Source organism: Theropithecus gelada, chromosome 2 (genome assembly GCF_003255815.1).
Source record: "Theropithecus gelada isolate Dixy chromosome 2, Tgel_1.0, whole genome shotgun sequence".
NCBI classification, from domain to species: domain Eukaryota; kingdom Metazoa; phylum Chordata; class Mammalia; order Primates; family Cercopithecidae; genus Theropithecus; species Theropithecus gelada.
Genome location: NC_037669.1, coordinates 90,820,250 through 90,839,552, shown reverse-complemented (window position 1 = coordinate 90,839,552; position 19,303 = coordinate 90,820,250). Strand labels below are relative to the sequence as shown.

The following is a 19,303-nucleotide window of genomic DNA, read 5'->3' as shown; positions in this document are numbered from 1 at the left end:
TCAGTGGGCAGCAAGTAGTCGTAAGTCTGTTAGAGTTAGGCAGTCAACCCTTGCCTTGTGTCTTCTTTTTTAAGTATGGACTTTGTTTTAACTGGGTCTTGGGATGGCCCTTTGCATGTTCTGGTGAAGGCAGAAATTCAGGCCAAGAGCCAGACTTCCCACAAAAGAAATAGTGGACCCTACACACTGCAGACAAAAGGACAGAAAGTTCAGACTTGGCTAGGATAAGGGCAGGAGGGTTAAGTTCCCACCACTATGACAATGAGATTAGAAAAAGTATCCCCCAAATGACACAAGACATACACACAGTTCTGCTGACAACTGGCACTTTATTAGTGGGGAAACTCGCCTTGGTCTGGCAGAGACCGGGATGGACAGGACGAGCGCCCATCTCGAGGGGGTATTTTCTGTATTATCAGGTGTTCCTCCTTGTAGGTTTAGAGGAAACACCCTCATAGATGAAAACCCCCCAGAGAGCAGCGCTGCAACTGCCAAGCAGCTGGGGTAGGAAAGGGGCCCTAGGCACTGCTGGGACCTTGAGACAGGAGGGCTTCGATGTCAGGCTCGATGTCAATGGTCTGGAAGCGGCGGCTGTACCTGCGTACGGGCACACCGTCAGGGCCCACCAGGAACTTCTCGAAGTTCCAGGCAACATCGTTGCGGCACACCGGAGACCAGGTGATGAGCTTGGGATCAGTCATGAGCGCAGTGGCATCGTCGCTGGGGGCTGGCAGGGCCTCCCGCAGGAAGGCGAAGAGAGGGTGCGCCCCTGCACCGTTCACCTCGCACTTCTCGAAGAGCATGAAGTTGGGCTCGAACCCACCACCAGGTCGGACGTACTTGAGAGAATTCAGAATCTCTTCGTTCTTGGCGTTCTCCTACGGGAGAGAAGGGCAGCTGGGACCCGGGGTCAAGAGGGGGAGGGAAATGTTCTAACCACTAACAAGGGAGTTTTTCTATGAGTCACCGGGATTTTGCCCTCCATGCGCAATCCCAGGGCGGACAAGAATTCCAGCAGCTACGAGCACACGGGAAGCGAGAGGGTAGCCAGACTCTCTGCGCATAGAGCCTATGGCACCCCCCAGCACCCCGCCGGCACCCCCAGCCACCACGCCCCGCCCGGCGCACCTGATGCCCAAACTGGTTGCACGGGAAGCCGAGCACCACCAGGCCCCGGGGCCCAAGGCGCCGCTGCAGCTCGTTCATCTGGGTGTAGTCCCGGACCGTGGTGCCTCAGAGGGACGCCACATTCTCGATAAGTAGCACCTTGCCCCTTAGGGAGCCCAGGCTCACAGGCTCCCCGCCGGCCAGCGGGCGCGCCGAGAAGGCGTACACCGCCGCCGCCGCTAGCCGAGCAGCACACATGGCGCACAACTGTCCGGGGAGCTACGAAAGCGTCCCGAACAAGCACGGTGAGGAGAGGCCAGGAGGCGCCTCCTTTTAACTGGTCGGCGGCAGCTCACGTGGCGCAGGCAGTTTTTTGGACCCGAGGGTCCCGCCTCATCCGGCCCCCGCCCTATCCGGAGGGCTCGGCCCCTCCTTCAGCCGGGAAAAGGCTGAAGGGTGCGCCCGAGCCGGACGTGGGCTCCGCCCAGGCCGGGAGGAGCCGCGGGCATGTGTTGTCTGGCCCACGCAACCAGGCGGCAGCAGTCCAGGTTACCCTTCCGAGGGCTGGGGCCCTCGAGGGCTCCGTTTTCTTTCTCAAAGGCTCCTCAATTAGGATGTGGGGTTCGGCATAGAAGGCTGGTGGGCGGCGGCAGCAGCTGCCGGTGCGCAAACAGCCCTCCTCTCCTGTGCCATGTTACCGGCAGTGCAGGGGACAGCCAGAGGGATATGGGCTTCCGGTCTCCCTCCTCCCTGTCTCCAAAGCGGCACCGCCCTTGTGCGGGCTTTCTAACAGGGCAGAGTCCTGGAAGCTCTGCCCCAGCTTCCTGAAGTGGAGCCCAAGAGCTCGTCAGGGCCAAGGAAACGCGGCCTGAGTCCTCCCTCTCTGGCCTTCTCAGTAGGCTGCATTCACCCTCCCCCCAAATCTGAACTAGAATGCGGTACAGGGTAATCATTTCCATGTTATTGGGAGGGACCAGATTAGCTGCTGGGTGGGTGGGAGGTGGGGCACAACCTAGTCTTTTGCACCCTGAACAAACCTCTCCAGGGTGAGCTAGGCCAGGAAGTCCTTGCATCCTCCTGCCCCCAGCCCTGGAGAGAGCAACACAAACAACAGGATACAGGAAGTTTAGAAAACTGCCTTTATTCTATTAGTAGTTGGAAAAATTAACTGGTACAGAAAAAAAGTTTAGTCAGCTGGAGAGAAGAGAGACTGAGTGCCACCCATGAGAACTGGTGGCTCCTCTGGGAGGGAACCTGGATACAGTGAGAAGAGCACTGTGAATTAGAGCCAGATGCTGAAGTCCAGGTGAGACAGGTTATGCCACCTTCCAAAGTGTCTAATTGCCTCAGGCGTGAAACCAATTCCTACTTAGCCCAGCTCCAGATAGGGGTACTGAGATACATGGGGCCGAAAAGGGGTAATATGGCCATCTTTTATCAGAAAAAGTGACAAAACGGGAATTTAAAAAATGAATTTTCCATCTGACTTTATTTCCAAATACACTTTCTTTTTTAAAAAACCAATACACTTTCTTTGGGGATGACAAATATCAGTATTAGGAAATCCAATTATACAAAAAATACTACATCTAGTCTGGGGTAGATATATTTATTTTTGGTAACATACATTAAGTGGCACTAATTACACAGTAACTATAAGGTAACTAACATGAAACCACAGAACTGTAACTCTGCCACAGCTGCATGAACTTGGGCTTTTCTGGTTGAGCCCATTTTCAAAAAACTGCCCACCCCAGAGCTATGCCAACAAAATCTGTTAATGAGTAAAGCCCTGAAGTGGTGACTCACCAGAGTACCTTGCAGCTGACAGATAATAGGCAGGACATGTTAGTTATAAAGTAGTTACAGCCTAATTCACAAAAGTTACCAACTGTTTCTCTTTCTAGAAAGAAGCAAGAAGTTAAGAAATTCCTTGAATTAGCGCCTGGTGTGTCAGGTGGGAGTGCAGAGGAGGGCTGTTAGAGCAGTGTCAAAAGGACCCTGGTGGGCCAGACGGGTTGGACAACATTAATAATCATAGTTGGCTTCTAAATACTGGTAGCAAGATGACTTCTGATTTGTAATCTTAGGTAAATTATAGATAAATGAAAAAGGCCAGTAATCATACACTAAGATTAATAAACAGCACTTCAAAATTAACCGCATAAGGGCTGTGCTTGCAGCAAGGTTTCACAAGACAAGGCACCCAGATTTTTTCTTCCCACGTCTAGCTTGCAGAGCAGCTCTCGTAGCCATTTCAAAAACCTCTCTCACTCCATCTTTGGTCTTTGCTGAACACTCCATGTACCCAAAAGCACCAATCCTGTTTGCCATATCTCTGCCTTCTTCAGGTTTCACCGGCTCCTAGCAAAAAGAAAAAACAGTCCTTTTAGCTAACAGTGTGGCATACATATAGTAAGTAAAGAGTATTCAAATTCAGCTTAAAGACTTTTTTTTTCTTGTTTTGCAACAGTTTTACTCTTGTCAGTCGCCCAGGCTGGACTGCAATGGTATGATCTCAGCTCACTGCAACCTCCATCTCCTGGGTTCAAGCGATTCTCCTGCCTCAGCCTCCTGAGTGGCTGGGACTACAGGTGCCCACCACCACACCCAGCTAATTTTTTAGTAGAGATGGGGTTTCACCAGTTTGGCCAGGCTGGTCTCGAACTCCTGACCACGTGATCTGCCCACCCCGGCCTCCCAAAGAGCTGGGATTACAGGCATGAGCCACTGTGCCCAGTCTTAAAAAAAGACTTTTTTTTTTTTTGAGACAAAGTCTGGCTCTGTCGCCCAGGCTGGAGTACAGTGGTGCAATCTCGGCTCACTGCAACCTCTGCCTCCCGGGTTCACGCCATTCTCCTGCCTCAGCCTCCTGAGTAGCTGGGACTACAGGCGCCCGCCACCACACCCAGCTAATTTTTTGTATTTTTAGTAGAAACAGGGTTTCACCGTGTTCGCCAGGATGGTCTGGACCTCCTGACCTTGTGATCCGCCCGCCTCAGCCTCCCAAAGTGCTGGGAATACAGGCATGAGCCACCGCACCCGACCAAAAAAAAGACTTTTTTTTTCTTTTTTTTTTGAGATGAAGTCTCACTCTTGCCCCCAGGCTGGAGTGCAAGGGTACGATCTCAGCTCACTGCAATTTCTGCCTCCTGGGTTCAAGCAATTCTCCTGCCTCAGCCTCCCGAGTAGCTGGGATTACAGGCACCTGCCACCACACCCGGCTAATTTTTGTATTTTTCGTAGAGAAGGGGTTTCACCATGTTGACCAGGTTGGTCTCAAACTCCCGACCTCAGGTGATCCACCCGGCTTGACCTCCCAAAGTGCTGGGATTACAGGCGTGAGCCACTGCGCCCGGCCAAAAAAAAAAAGACTTTTAAAAGCTGTTAAACTTGGCTATGTGCGGTGGCTCACGCCTGTAATCCCAGCACTTTGGGAGGCTGAGCTGGGCAGATCACGAGGTCAGGAGATCAAGACCATCCTGGCCAACATGGTGAAACACCTCTTTACTAAAATGTAAAAAATTAGCCAGGCATGGTGGCGGGCACCTGTAATCCCAGCTACTCAGGAGGCTGAGGCAAGGGAATTGCTTGAACCTGGGAGGCGGAGGTTGTGGTGAGCCAAGATCGTGCCACAGCACTCTAGCCTGGCAACAGACTGAGACTCCTCAAAAAAAAAAAAAAAAAGAAAAGAAAAGAAAAAAAGCTAAATTTATGAAATTTTAAAACTGACATATGGTAACTACCCCCTACCAAACATAAAATCTCTAATAAACATGGTATAGGCCGGGCGCGGTGGCTCAAGCCTGTAATCCCAGCACTTTGGGAGGCCGAGACGGGCGGATCACGAGGTCAGGAGATCGAGACCATCCTGGCTAACACGGTGAAACCCCGTCTCTACTAAAAAATACAAAAATCTAGCCGGGCGAGGTGGCGGGCGCCTGTAGTCCCAGCTACTCGGGAGGCTGAGGCAGGAGAATGGCGTAAACCCGGGAGGCAGAGCTTGCAGTAAGCTGAGATCCGGCCACTGCAGTCCAGCCTGGGCGACAGAGCGAGACTCCGTCTTAAACAAAACAAAACAAAACAAAACATGGTATACACTGGGAAGTAGAAAGAGGGAAGAGGTCAGAGGAGGCCTGGAAGGTTAAGGAGTCAATCAAGGGCAAAATTACTTAAGCTACCAATCCAGGACTAAATGCTCTGAAGGAAATACAGCCTACCCTTGACATTCAGACAAAGAAACCTGAGTAAGAGAACTTAGGTTGAAGATCTCAGTGCCTCTCCAGTGAGGAAGCCCTGCCATTACGTCAGCTGGTTTCTGAGAGGCCAAGATGCCATATCCATCATCACTTTAAAAAAGGCATTGGGAGTGGTAGAGCGGGAAGGCATTAGGGCTTTCTATCTGGACTCCCAGCCTTCATGATTTCCTTATCTTTCAGTTGCCACTAATTTATCTTTGGCCTCACATGTACCAAAGTAATAGCTGGGGAAGGCAATCAAGAGTCTAACAGGGCCAGGCGTGGTGGCTCACGCCTGTAATCCCAGTACTTTGGGAGGTCAAGGCGGGTGGATCACCTGAGGTTGGGAGTTTGAGACCAGCCTGACCAACATGGAGAAAACTCATCTCTACTAAAAATACAAAAATTAGCCAGGTATGGTGGCACATGCCTATAATCCCAGCTTTTCGGGAGGCTGAGGCAGGAGAATTGCTTAAACCTGGGAGGCAGAGGTTGCAATGAGCCGAGATAGCACCACTGCACTCCAGCCTGGGCAACAAAAGCAAAACTGTGTCTCAAAGAATAAAAATTAAGGGTCTAACAGACGCCAGGCACAGTGGCTCACACATGTAATCCCTGCACTTTGGAAGGCAAAAACAGGCAGATCACTTGAAGTCAGGAGTTCAAGACCAGCCTGGCCAACATGGTGAAACCCCATCTCTACTTAAAACAAACAAACAAACAAACAAACAAACTAGCCAGGCATGGTGGAGGGCGCCTGTAAGTCCCAGCTACTCGGGAGTCTGAGGCAGAAGAATCGCTTGAACCCCGGAGGCGGAGGTTGCAGTGAGCTGAGATTGCATCAGTGCACTCCAGCCTGGGTGACAGAATGAGACTCCATATCAAAAAAAAGAAAGTTCCTACATCTAAAGCCACTGACTACTTGCTACTGATGAAATGGTTCATTCTCAGGCCAGGAGTCCTTATGGGCATAGCACTACCTCATAAAAAACATTCCATCTCACAGAACTAGTGAACTATTTTAGGGATCTTCTGTGAAGATTCCAATCAATGAGGGTCAGAGGGCCAGAGAGGGACTTCTGAGCCTCTAAAACAACCTGGCCTGTGAAGGTTTCTGCTGGGCTCCCCAAACCTCCAACCTTGGGGCCATAGTTCAAAAATACTACAAGACAGTCCTGCCCCAGATCATGCCTGCTTCATCTTGGCTAGCTCCCGCCTTGTGTGCTCATCATTCCGAAGATCCTTCTTATTCCCAACCAGGATGATGGGCACGTTGGGACAGAAATGCTTGACTTCCGGGGTCCACTTTTCTGGGATGTTTTCTGAAAAAAAAAATGTAGAGAATTTGGGGATACATACAATTCTATCTTGAAGACTTTCCAAGAACCTCAGTGAAATTCAGAGACACTTTCTTTGTGGCTTCAGAAGAATGCTAGACATTTAATGAAACCCACTAGTTTCAAAACCATAAAAAAGGGCAAATATAATCCCTTTCCTTTAAACAGAGAACCACCAGCTTTTTCTCAGTATAGCCAAGAATGGTGCTGAGCATCTCCTGTAGGTGGGGCCCAAGGAAGGGCTCTGGAGGAGCAAAAGATCCACAACACAAGGTAGCTTCACGGGGGTACTTCCTGCCCCACAAAGGCAGGCACTTTACAGGACATCCGTTACTGCTGGTAGATGATTCTGACATAGCTTACAGAAGGGGTGCCCATTCTAGGGCGGCAGCTGACCCAGGGTCTATATGCTCCTTTTCTTTTTTTTTTTTTTTTTTGAGAAGGAGTCTGGCTGTGTCGCCCGGGCTGGAGTGCAGTGGCCGGATCTCAGCTCACTGCAAGCTCCGCCTTCCGGGTTTACACCATTCTCCTGCCTCAGCCTCCTGAGTAGCTGGGATTACAGGCGCCCGCCACCTCACCCGGCTAGTTTTTTGTATTTTTTAGTAGAGACGGGGTTTCACCGTGTTAGCCAGGATGGTCTCGATCTCCTGACCTCGTGATCCGCCCGTCTCGGCCTCCCAAAGTGCTGGGATTACAGGCTTGAGCCACCGCGCCCGGCCTATATGCTCCTTTTCTAACTTGTTCATGGACTCTCAGCATTAACTTCTACCCTATGGGTTTACTGGTATTTCAAATGGCTCAAGAGTGACTTTTGGCCAGGCGCAGTGGCTCACACCTGCAATCCCAGCACTTTGGGACGCCGAGGCAGGCAGATCACGAGGTCAGGAGATCAAGACCATCCTGGCTAACACGGTGAAACCCCATGTCTACTAAAAATACAAAAAATTAGCTGGGCGTGGTGGTGGGTGCCTGTAGTCCCCACCTGCTGAGGCAGGAGAATGCCGTGAACCCGGGAGGCAGAGTTTGCAGTGAGCCGAGATCGCGCCACTGCACTACTGGGTGGCAGAGCAAGACTCCATCTCAAAAAAAAAAGAATGACTTTTGAAAATAACCAAACGAGGCTGGGTGTGGTGACTCGCACTTGTAATCCCAGCACTTTTGAGAGGCTAAGGCAAGTAGACAGCTTGGGCCTAGGAGCTCAAGAACAGCCTGTGCAACATGGCTAAACCCCATCTCCGGCTGGCACAGTGGCTCACGTCTGTAAGCCCAGCACTTTGGGAGGCTGAGGTGGGTGGATCACCAGAGGTCAGGAGTTCGAGATCAGCCTGGCCAACATGGCGAAACCTCATCTCTACTAAAACTACAAAAATTAGCCAGGCGCGGTGGCACGCACCTGTAGTCTCAGTTACTCGGGAGGCTGAGGCAGGAGAATCATTTGAACCCAGGAGGTGGAGGTTGTGGTGAGTCGAGATCTTGCCACTATACTCACTACAGCCTGGGCAACAGAGTGAGACTCTGTCTCAAAAAAATCAAGAACCCCATCTCCACAAAAACATACAAATACTGAGTTTACTCTCAGGCGGGCAGATTGCCTGAGGTCAGGAGTTCGAGACCAGTCTGGCCAACATGGTGAAACCCCATCTCTATTAAAAATACAAAAAAATTGCTGGGTGCGGTGCCTCACGCCTGTAATCCCAGCACTTTGGGAGGCCAGGGCAAGCGGACCACTTGAGGTCAGGAGTTGGAGACCAGCATGACCAACATGGAGAAACCCCATCTCTTCTAAAAATACAGAATTAACCGGACTTGGTGTCTTGCATGCCTACAATCCCAGCTACTCAGGAGGCTGAGGCTGGAGAATCGCTTGAACCTGGGAGGCAGAGGTTGTGGTGAGCCGAGATCGTGCCATTGCACTCCAGCCTGAGCAACAAGAGCGAAACTCCGTCTCAAACAAAACAAAACAAAACAAAAAAACTAACCGCGCATGGTGGTGCGTTCCTGTAATCCCAGCTACTGGGAGGCTGAGGCAGGGGAATTCCTTGAACCAGGGAGGTGGACGTTGCAGTGAGCCAATATCGTGCCACTGCCCTCCAGCCTGGGCGACAAAGCGAGACTCCCTCTCAAAAAAAAAAAGAAAAAAAAAAAAAGAATACTGACTTCTGAATTATGTGGCTGTGTTTAGGCTAATGAAATGATCACATTCAAGCTTCTTTTTTTTTTTTTTTTTGAGACGGAGTCTCGCTCTGTCGCCCAGGCTGGAGTGCAGTGGCCGGATCTCAGCTCACTGCAAGCTCTGCCTCCCGGGTTTACGCCATTCTCCTGCCTCAGCCTCCCGAGTAGCTGGGACTACAGGCGCCCACCACCTCGCCCGGCTAATTTTTTGTATTTTTTAGTAGAGACGGGGTTTCACCGTGTTAGCCAGGATGGTCTCGATCTCCTGACCTCGTGATCCGCCCGTCTCGGCCTCCCAAAGTGCTGGGATTACAGGCTTGAGCCACCACGCCCGGCCACATTCAAGCTTCTATCAGTTAGTTAAGACACTCCAGAAAAAGGCTAAGCCAGGGCAACCAAAAAAAAGAAAAAAAGTCTTTCCCCAAAAGAGATGGCTTTACATTTGGAACTCATCTGGTATACTTTTTTTTTTTTTTTTTTTTGGGAGATAGTCTGGAGTGCGGTGGCCCGATCTTAGCTCACTGCAACTTCTGCTTCCCAGGCTCAAGTGATTCTCCTGCCTCAGCCCCTGGAGCAGCTGGGATTACAGGCGCACACCACCACACCCAGCTAGTTTTTGTATTTTAGTAGAGACAGGGGTTTACCATGTTGCCTAGGCTGGTCTAGAACTCCTGACCTCAAGTGATCTGCCAGCCTCAGCCTCCCAAAGTGCTAGGATTATAGGCATCAGCCATCGCGCCCGGCCTTAGTTTATTCATCTTTGTATTTGGAATTCATCTAGTTTACTCATCTAGTTTACAAGGCAGTTACATTTTTAAATAACATTTAATATTATTTAGTAATAATAATATTATTTTTGAGATGGAGTCTTGCTCTGTTGCTTAGTCTGGAATGCAGTGCCATAATCTCGGTTCACTGCAATCTCCACCTACAAGGTTCAAACCATTCTCCTGCCTCAGCCTCCAAGCACCTGGGACTACAGGTGTGTGCCACCATGCCTGGCTAATTTTTTTTAACTTTTAGTAAAGACAGGGTTTTGCCATGTTGGCCAGGCTGTTCTCGAACTCCTGACCCTCAGGTGATCTACCCGTCTGGGCCTCCCAAAGTGCAGGGATTATAGGTGTGAGCCACCATGCCCTGCCTAGGTGGATACATTTTAAATAAAGTAGCCAGGCCGGGCGCGGTGGCTCAAGCCTGTAATCCCAGCACTTTGGGAGGCCGAGGCGGGTGGATCACAAGGTCAGGAGATCGAGACCATCCTGGCTAACACGGTGAAACCCCGTCTCTACTAAAAACACAAAAGAGTAGCCGGGCGAGGTGGCGGGCGCCTGTAGTCCCAGCTACTCGGGAGGCTGAGGCAGGAGAATGGCGTAAACCCAGGAGGCGGAGCTTGCAGTGAGCTGAGATCGCGCCACTGCACTCCAGCCTGGGGGACAGAGCAAGACTCCGTCTCAAAAAAAAAAAAAAAAATAAATAAATAAATAAATAAATAAATAAATAAATAAAGTAGCCATGGGAAACCTAGCCTGAAAGGGACCCAAGGCCCACACTCTACAGTCCTAAACTCCAGGACTCTGGCCACTGATGATTGCTTCTCTGAAGTTCATGTCTGCTTTTCAGCCACTTGATGCCCAGAAACCAGATGCCAACCAGTTACATAGGCAAATGCAGGGCCACTCACCTAAACTATCAGGGCTGTCGATGGAAAAACACATCAGTATAACATCGGTATCTGGGTAGGAGAGGGGCCTCAGGCGATCATAATCTTCCTGCCCAGCTGTGTCCCACAAAGCCAACTCTACCTGTAATGGGAAAAACAACCACAAAAATGCAAGGTTAATCCCCCTACCCACTTTTAGAAAAAGTGACACTTACCATAGTACACTGAAACGGCAGACAGTCTAAAACAGTAAAACACAGGAGTATTTACATTTTTTCTTTTTTTTCTGAGACGGAGTCTCGCTCTGTTGCCCAGGCTGGAGTGCAGTGGCACGATCTTGGCTCAAGCAAGCTTCGCCCCCGGGTTCACACCATTCTCCTACCTCAGCCTCTTAAGTAGCTGGGACTACAGGCACCCGCCACCACGCCCGGCTAATTTTTTGTATTTTTAGTAGAGACAGGGTTTCACCGTGTTAGCCAGGATGGTCTCGTTCTCCTGACCTCGTGATCTGCCCGCCTTGGCCTCCCAAACTGCTGGGATTACAGGCGTGAGCCACTGTGCCCAGCTGAGTATTTACTTTTATGAGCATCAAGCTCAAATGAGAGTATATTTAAATTATTTTACACTGAAATTTCTCAAAATTGAAAATCTGAGAGCCTATCTCTACAAAAAAACCTTAAAAATTAGCTGAGTGTGGCCACGTGCAGTAGCTCACGCCTGTAATCCCAGCACTTTGGGAGGCCGAGGCAGGCTGATTGCCTGAGCTCAGGAGTTTGAGACCAGCCTGGGCAACACGGTGAAACCCCGTCCCTACTAAAATACAAAAGAAATTAGCCGGGCATGGCAGCGTGCGCCTGTAGTCCCAGCTACTCAGGAGGCTGAGGCAGGAGAACTGCTTGAACTCGAGAGGCGGAGGTTGCAGTGAGCTGAGATCGCGCCACTGCACTCCAGCACTCTAGCCTGGACGACAGAGCGAGCCTCTGTCTCTAGAAAAAAATAAATATAAAATAAATAAAAATTAGCTGAGTGTGGGCCGGGCGCGGTAGCTCACACCTGTAATCCCAGCACTTTGGGAGGCCAAGGTAGGCAGATCACCTGAGGTCGGAAGTTTGAGACCAGCCTGACCAACATGGAGAACCTCCATCTCTACTAAAAATACAAAATTACCCGGGCATGGTGAAGCATGCCTGTAATCCCAGCTACTCAGGAGGCTGAGGCAGGAGAATCGCTTGAACCCGGGAGGCGGAGGTTGCAATGAGCCGAGATTGCGCCGTTGCACTCTAGCCTGGCCAACAGGAGCAAAAGTCCGTCTCAAAAAAAAAAAAAAAAAAAAATTAGCTGACTGTGGTGGTGCATGCCTGTAGTCCCAGCTACTTGGGAGACTGATGTGGGAGGACTGCTTGAGCCCAGGAGGCCGAGGTTGTAGTAAGCAGAGATTGTGCACTCCATCCTAGGCAGGGAGACCTTGTCTCAATTAGGAAAAAAACAAAACAGATACTAGAACTGAACCAAGTGGCATAATTCAAAATGTCAAATCAAAAATAACTTTGTAACTTATAAAAGTGTTTAATTATAAGTAACATTGTACTATGATAGAAAGCAGACAGAAGGGAAGAAGTCAAATTTTAAATAACATTCCACCAGGCATACAGGCAAGAGAGGAAGATACAAGACTAAGTAAATTTTCTGCTATAATGTGGAAACCATGGAGACAAATCTGTATTTTGAGTTGGTAGGCAGGAAAAGACACCATGCTGGCTGTTAGGCAAGGCCTGAGATGCCTGAGATGACAGCAAAGTCCTTTTGGCTATGCCTTTACTACTCAAGAAATGGCTGAAATAATGCATCACATAAGGTGAGAGAGTACTCCTTTCACATCCGGGTACATCCTCACCCTTCTGTGGTAGAAGGGTAACCTAATGCCTGGGCTCTGAACACAAGTCCCATTCAACACTGTCCAGCACTGCAGGCAGCTCTGCTACCCCTTCTTATCACCAAACTCCATGTTAAACTTTGTTAAACATCCTCTGTACAGAGGCCCTTTGAGGCCCAAGAGGTTTCCCTCCAATACTTGGAACACATCTTTCTTCTCTTAGCGCCTCCACAGCCCAAATTTCAGTTTCTAAATGATTTCTTCCCTAAAACTGACAGTTCTTCTACCCCCCAACTTTTGCCCCAGGATGCATCATCACAAAGAACCGCCACAAGGCCCACTGTACTTCTGTCATGCACACCATCATGTGTAACAAAGATATACTGATGCCCAATTATCACAATCTGTCTGTCCTCACAATAATGGAGCTCATTTACTCCCTGGCAAATCCCACTCTCCCAGCCCCCTCCACCCCACAGTGTTCAGTCATATATTCAGCCTCTATTGGCGCCTGACAGAATGCTTCCAAGGTGTTGAGCCTGTCTCATATCAAAAGGAGCCTTTTCATTGTGAGCAGGCCTACTCTTGGTACCATGATCACCTACAATCTTGTATGGTTCCCTAGGCTGTCCTACTGCATACTGTTTTTTTGTGTTTTTTTCCTGTTTGTTTTGCTTTTGGTTGTTTTTTTTTTTTTTTTAAACAGAGTTTTGCTCTTGTCGCCCAGGCTGGAGTGCAGTGGTGCAGTCTCAGCTCACTGCAACCTCTGCCTCCCAGGTTCAAGTGAATCTCCTGCCTCAGCCTAAGGCACACCCAGCTAATTTTTTTTTTTTTTTTTTTTGAGACGGAGTCTCGCTCTGCCGCCCAGGCTGGAGTGCAGTGGCCGGATCTCTGCTCACTGCAAGCTCCGCCTCCCGGGTTCACGCCATTCTCCTGCCTCAGCCTTCCGAGTAGCTGGGACTACAGGCGCCCGCCACCGCGCCCGGCTAGTTTTTTGTATTTTTTAGTAGAGACGGGGTTTCACCATGTTAGCCAGGATGGTCTCGATCTCCTGACCTCGTGATCCGCCCGTCTCGGCCTCCCAAAGTGCTGGGATTACAGGCTTGAGCCACCGCGCCCGGCCAATTTTTTGTATTTTTAGTAGAGATGGGGTTTTGCCATGTTGGGCAGGCTGGTCTCAAACTCCTGACCTCTGGTGATCCTCCCACATCAGCCTCCCAAGGTGCTGGGATTACAGGTGTGAGCTACGGTGTCCAGCCTTGTACTATTACATACTGTTAAATGAATATTCCTACACAGTACCCTCTTCCATCTTGGGGACTCTTGAGTCGCTCTGAGGCAGGCAGGTAGCCTGTGATATGCTCTTTAATCAAACACTTTTATTCCGGGGGACTCTCCTCAATTGAGGACCTCCCCCTATCTTGCGAGGGTCAGTGATGTCCAACGTTTGCAGCACAAGATACTCACAGACCATGCCTCAAGGTTTTAAGTCAAGATCTCTAAATTTCTTATGGGCAAGATTCTGGTTGTTCCAAGATGCCCAGGCAGAGATGATGTTTCCAAGAGAACCTAAGAGCTGCTTCCAAAACATACATACTGCCACAGGTGGAAAAGACTCTTCCAGTTCATGCTCACAGACATGCAGCAACTAACGGCCACTCTCTGGAGAAAATGTTAGGATACAACCAGTAATACACATTCACTAGGCTTTTGAGAAATGAGCTATGAAAATGCCAACCTACCATTGCTTCCCCAAGCCAATGGATCTTTCTATGTATGGTATATCAATCTAAGATAAGAGGGCTATTACTTGACACCAATCCTGAAGATGTCATCACATTTCTACCTAGTTTGTCACAACTGGTCCCTGTGTCCACATAAAACCAGTATTCCTATCAGGACCACAAAAACACCTATGTCCAAGCATACATGAAGAAGACTGAGGCTGAACTAACACTTTGTATTGGTTTGCCATCTGCAGGTTACATCCCAAAATTCTGTTAGGATAGTATTTGTTGTATTTTTTCCAACTATACTTGGGCCAAAAAGTATCTTAGAGGTCCTATTAGCATAAGAGCAATCATTGTGGCTCACTTTGTATTTGAATAAAAAAGACTACAAAATATAGGCCGGGCACGGTGGCTCACACCTGTAATCCCAGCACTTTGGGAGGCCAAGGTGGGCAGATCACAAGGTCTGGAGATCAAGACCATCCTGGCTAACACGATGAAACCCCATCTCTACTAAAAAAATACAAAAACTTAGCCGAGTGTGGTGGCGGGCGCCTGTAGTCCCAGCTACTCGGGAGGCTGAAGAAGGAGAATGGTGGGAGGCAGAGCTTGCAGTGAGCAGAGATCGCACCACTGTACTCCAGCCTGGGCAACAGAGAGAGACTCCGTCTCAAAAAATAAATAAATAAATAAATAAATAAATAAATAAATAAATAAGACTACAAACTATAAAAGAGGTTTTTGAGCATGGAAGTACTCATCTCTTAGAAAACGCTTTGGTGCTTCCAAACATTTTCCGTTACTTCACAGAATTTGATGTCACCTATAAAAACCGTTTTACAAAGAAGGAAGGCTCAAAGGTCAGGCAGCTTATTGATGGTCAAACAACTATCAGGAAGCCCTACAATGAGGGACCCTGGAGTTCTGAGCAGCTGGTCTAACCCACATTCCTCCCACAGTGCCACAAAAGGAGGCTAGGTAACCCTGGGACAGAAAGAAATAAGTAATGTAGCCAAGTGAGAAGTGGCCAGGCGCAGTGGCTCATGTGTGTAATCCCAGCACTTTGGGAGGCCACGGCGGGTGGATCACCTGAGGTCAAAAGTTCGAGACCAGCCTGGCCAACATGGCGAAACCTCGTCTCTACTAAAAATACAAAAATTAGCCGGGCTTGGTGGTGGGCACCTGTAACCCCAGTTCCTTGGGAGGCTTGATAGGAGAATAGCTTGAACCTGGGAGGCAGAGGTTGTTGTAAACCAAGATCGTGCCACTGCACTCAGCCTGGGCGACGGAGTGAGACTCTGTCTCCAAACAAACAAAAACAAAGTAAGAAAGGAGAAAGGGGATGAATTAATGGAAGGTAAAATATCAAGTGTTAGCAGCATATAAGACATATAACTGAATGCCCAATAAAAATGAGGATGTTGGAGAAGAGCACCTCATTCTAGTTTCAGGGATTTTTTTTCTTTCAGCTGACCCACTTCAAAAGATGTACAGGAGAGCTGGGTACACTGGCTTACACCTCTAAGTCCAGCCACTTGGGGGCTGAGGTGGGAAAACTTGAGCCCACTTGTTTGAAACCAGCTGGATCAACACATGAAGACCTCATCTCTAAAAGCATAAATTACCTAGATATGGTGGCAATACCTACAGTGCCAGCTATTTGGGAGGCTGAGGTGGAAGGATCACTTCAGCCCAGGAGTTCAAGGCTGCGGTGAACTATGATCATATCACTGTACTCCAGGCCTGGGAGACAAAGTAAAATCCCTGTCTATTTAAAAACAAAAACAAACAAACAAAAAAAGAACAAAAAAAAGTATGGGAGGCCAAGTAAGGCATTACTTAGACAACAAAAGGAAAATGATTAAAAAAAAATAAAATTAAAACCAAAAAAAACCCCTCCAATTCCCTAAGAGTTTTGTTCCAGTCTTGCCAGAGGGCTTTTAGGACAGAAATGGGGAAGCACTCTTCTCACCATCAATGACAATAAAATAAAACAATTGTGGCAGGCTGTTTTACGTTAAAGAAAAAAAAAATCTTTTAAAATTAAAGGTAAGTGGCCGGGCACAGTGGCTCATGCCTGTAATCCCAGCACTTTTGGACGCTGAGGCAGGTGGATCACCTGAGGTCGGAAGTAGACCAGCCTGACCAACATGGAGAAACCCCTTCTCTACTAAAAACACAAAATTACCCAGGCATGGTGGCATATGCCTGTAATCCCAGCTACCCGGGAGGCTGGGGCAGGAGATTCGCTTGAACCCGGGAGGCAAAGGTTGCAGTGAGCTGAGATGGTGTCACTGCACACTCCAGCCTGGGCAACAAGAGTGAAATTCCGTCTCAAAAAAAAAAAAATCAGCTGACTGTAGTGGTGCATGCCTATAGTCCCAGCTACTTGAGAGACACTGAGGTGGGAGGACTGCTTGAGCCCGGGAGGCAGAGGTTGTGGTAAGCCGAGATTGCACCACTGCACTCCACCCTGGGCGACAGAGCAAGACTCCGTCTCAAAAAAAAAAAAAAAAAAAAATTAAACGTAAGCAACAATGTTGTTTAAATGTCACATTGGTGGTGGTGTCATATCAGTACAATCCTTTGAGAGCACAAACAATAAGAACCTCTTGAACTAGTAATCTAACACTTGGACATTTGATTAAATACTTTGACAGATTGTTTTAAAAGTCCAACCATAGGCCGGGCGCGGTGGCTCAAGCCTGTAATCCCAGCACTTTGGGAGGCCGAGACGGGCGGATCACGAGGTCAGGAGATCGAGATCATCCTGGCTAACACGGTGAAACCCCGTCTATTCTAAAAAAAATACAAAAAACTAGCCGGGCGAGATGGCGGGCGACTGTAGTCCCAGCTACTCGGGAGGCTGAGGCAGGAGAATGGCGTAAACCCGGGAGGCGGAGCTTGCAGTGAGCTGAGATCCAGCCACTGGATGAGAATGGATTATTCTTTTCAACATTTTTGTTATATAGTATACTGAAGAGGCAAAAAGCTCTAATTCTCTACATGCTTCATAAATATTCTAACGTGGAAAATGGCATCAGTTGTTATGAAAAGTATACTCACCTGTTTTCCATCCACCTCGATATCTGCCACATAGTTCTCAAACACTGTGGGCACATACACCTCTGGGAACTGGTCCTTGCTGAAGACTATGAGCAAGCATGTCTTTCCACAGGCTCCATCACCAACAATCACTAGTTTCTTCCGGATGGCAGCCATTGCTGAAACACAAAACACAGATGTTACCTACAATGCACAAGAAGCCATAGGTAGCTTACAGGCTATGACACATGCTTTGGTAACCACAGGGCATAAGCCTGTATTAGCATACTCAAATTCAAACTTCTAGTACACTGATTCCACCTGGCACCAAAAGGTTATACATCAAAAACTCATAACTGGCCGGGCGCGGTGGCTCAAGCCTGTAATCCCAGCACTTTGGGAGGCCGAGATGGGCGGATCACGAGGTCAGGAGATCGAGACCATCCTGGCTAACACGGTGAAACCCCGTCTCTACTAAGAAATACAAAAAATAGCCGGGCGAGGTGGCAGCGCCTGTAGTCCCAGCTACTCGGGAGGCTGAGGCCGGAGAATGGCGTGAACCCGGGAGGCGGAGCTTGCAGTGAGCTGAGATCCGGCCACTGCACTCCAGCCTGGGCGACAGCGCGAGACTCCGTCTCAAAAAAAAAAAAAAAAAAAAAAACCTCATAACTAACTTTATACTTAATGGTAAAACACTGAAAAAAAGTCTGCCTCCTAAGATCAGAAACAAGAAAATAATGTATGTTCTTGCTACTTCTTTTTAGATGCAATCTCACTCTGGCGCCCAACCTGGAGTGCACTGGCCCAATCTTGTCTCACTGTAACCTCCAGCCTCCCGGGTTCAAGTGATTCTCCTGCCTCAGCCTCCCAAGTAGCTGGGATTATAGGCATGCACCACCACATGCAGCTAATTTTTGAATTTTTGGTAGAGACGGGGTTTCACCTTGTTGGCCAGGCTAGTCCTGACCTCAGGCGATCCACCTGCCTCAGCCTCCCAAAGTGCTGGGATTACAGGCATAAGCCACCCTGCCTGGCTTGTTTTTGCCACTTCTATCCAGCACGATATTGGAGGTCCTAGCCAGGGCAATAAGATAAGAAAATGAAATAAAAGACATCCAAATTGGAAAGGAAGAAGTAAAACTATCTCAATTCATACATGAGATGATTTTGTAATGTGGGAAATCCTAAAGAAAACTTTTAGAATAAACAAGTTCAGTAAGGTTGCAGGATACAATATTAACACTGAAAAAATCAATTGAGCCAGGCACAGTGGCTCACGCCTGTAATCCCAGCACTTTGGGAGGCTGAGGTGGGCAGATCACCCGAGGTCGGGAGTTTGAGACCAGCATGACCAACATGGAGAAACCCTGTCTCAACTAAAAATACAAACTTAGCCGGGCGTGGTGGCGCATGCCTGTAATGCCAGCTACTTGGGAGCACAAGGCAGGAGAATCGCTTGAACCTGGTAGGCGGAGGTTGTGGTGAGCCGAGATCACGCCATTGCACTCCAGCCTGGACAACAAGAGTGAAACTCCATCTCAAAAAAAAAAAAAAAAAATCGGCCGGGCGCGATGGCTCAAGCCTGTAATCCCAGCACTTTGGGAGGCCGAGACGGGCGGATCACGAGGTCGGGAGATCGAGACCATCCTGGCTGACACGGTGAAACCCCGTCTCTACTAAAAAATACAAAAAACTAGCCGGGCGAGGTGGCGGGCGCCTGTAGTCCCAGCTACTCGGGAGGCTGAGGCAGGAGAATGGCATGAACCTGGGAGGCGGAGCTTGCAGTGAGCTGAGATCCGGCCACTGCACTCCAGCCTGGGCGGCAGAGCGAGACTCTGTCTCAAAAAAAAAAAAAAAAAAAAAAAATCGATGCCGAACACAGTGGTTCATGTCTGTAATCCCAACACTTTGGGAGGCTGAAGCAGGAGGAATGCTCAGGCCCAGGCAATGTAGTGAGATACTGAGAAAGGAAGGACAGAAGCATGAGAGGGGAGGGGAGAAAGAAAAGAAACAAAAGGGCCGGGCACAGTGGCTCACACCTGTAATCCCAGCACTCTGGGAGGCTGGGATTACAGGTAGAGTGCTTGAGAATCCAGGAGTTCAAGACCAGTCTGAGAAACATAGTGAAACCCTGTCTCTAC

General features: G+C 48.9%; 2 protein-coding genes across 9 annotated transcripts; both read right to left on the bottom strand.

Moving 5' to 3' along the window:
* Positions 1–309: 309 nt before the first annotated feature.
* On the bottom strand, positions 310–1,808 carry GPX1 (glutathione peroxidase 1). Of its 3 annotated transcripts, none has more exons than XM_025375856.1 (2): positions 1,129–1,808; positions 310–878 (listed from the first exon to the last, which is right to left on the bottom strand). In XM_025375856.1, exons 1-2 carry the CDS (start codon positions 1,363–1,365, stop codon positions 519–521), a joined length of 597 nt encoding a protein of 198 aa, XP_025231641.1. In that variant the 5' UTR covers positions 1,366–1,808; the 3' UTR covers positions 310–518. The 3 variants fall into 3 exon arrangements, with proteins under 3 accessions (XP_025231641.1, XP_025231642.1, XP_025231643.1); XM_025375857.1 differs by having other exon boundaries at positions 310–875; XM_025375858.1 differs by having other exon boundaries at positions 1,267–1,685.
* A 424-nt stretch (positions 1,809–2,232) lies between these two features.
* RHOA (ras homolog family member A) lies at positions 2,233–17,353 on the bottom strand. 6 transcript variants are annotated; one of them, XM_025375859.1, is made up of 4 exons: positions 17,184–17,353; positions 10,536–10,656; positions 6,537–6,667; positions 2,233–3,471 (listed from the first exon to the last, which is right to left on the bottom strand). In XM_025375859.1, the coding sequence occupies exons 1-4, from the start codon at positions 17,337–17,339 to the stop codon at positions 3,298–3,300; spliced, it is 582 nt and encodes a 193-aa protein (XP_025231644.1). In that variant the 5' UTR covers positions 17,340–17,353; the 3' UTR covers positions 2,233–3,297. The 6 variants fall into 6 exon arrangements, with proteins under 6 accessions (XP_025231644.1, XP_025231645.1, XP_025231647.1 ...); XM_025375860.1 differs by having other exon boundaries at positions 10,536–10,623; positions 17,211–17,343; XM_025375862.1 differs by having other exon boundaries at positions 10,536–10,650; positions 17,180–17,226.
* Positions 17,354–19,303: the final 1,950 nt, after the last annotated feature.

Bases quoted from the DNA above. Each gene is read 5' to 3' on its own strand.
- GPX1 (XM_025375858.1), bottom strand. From the start codon at position 1,365: ATGTGTGCTGCTCGGCTAGCGGCGGCGGCGGTGTACGCCTTCTCGGCG. The intron at 879-1,266 runs GTGCTACTTATC...TCTCTCCCGTAG, and splicing joins TGGGCTCCCTAAGGGGCAAG to GAGAACGCCAAGAACGAAGA.
- RHOA (XM_025375859.1), bottom strand. From the start codon at position 17,339: ATGGCTGCCATCCGGAAGAAACTAGTGATTGTTGGTGATGGAGCCTGT. The intron at 6,668-10,535 runs GTGAGTGGCCCT...TTTTTTTTTCAG, and splicing joins CGACAGCCCTGATAGTTTAG to AAAACATCCCAGAAAAGTGG. The intron at 3,472-6,536 runs GCATGATCTGGG...TCTTTTTGCTAG, and splicing joins AGCTAGCCAAGATGAAGCAG to GAGCCGGTGAAACCTGAAGA.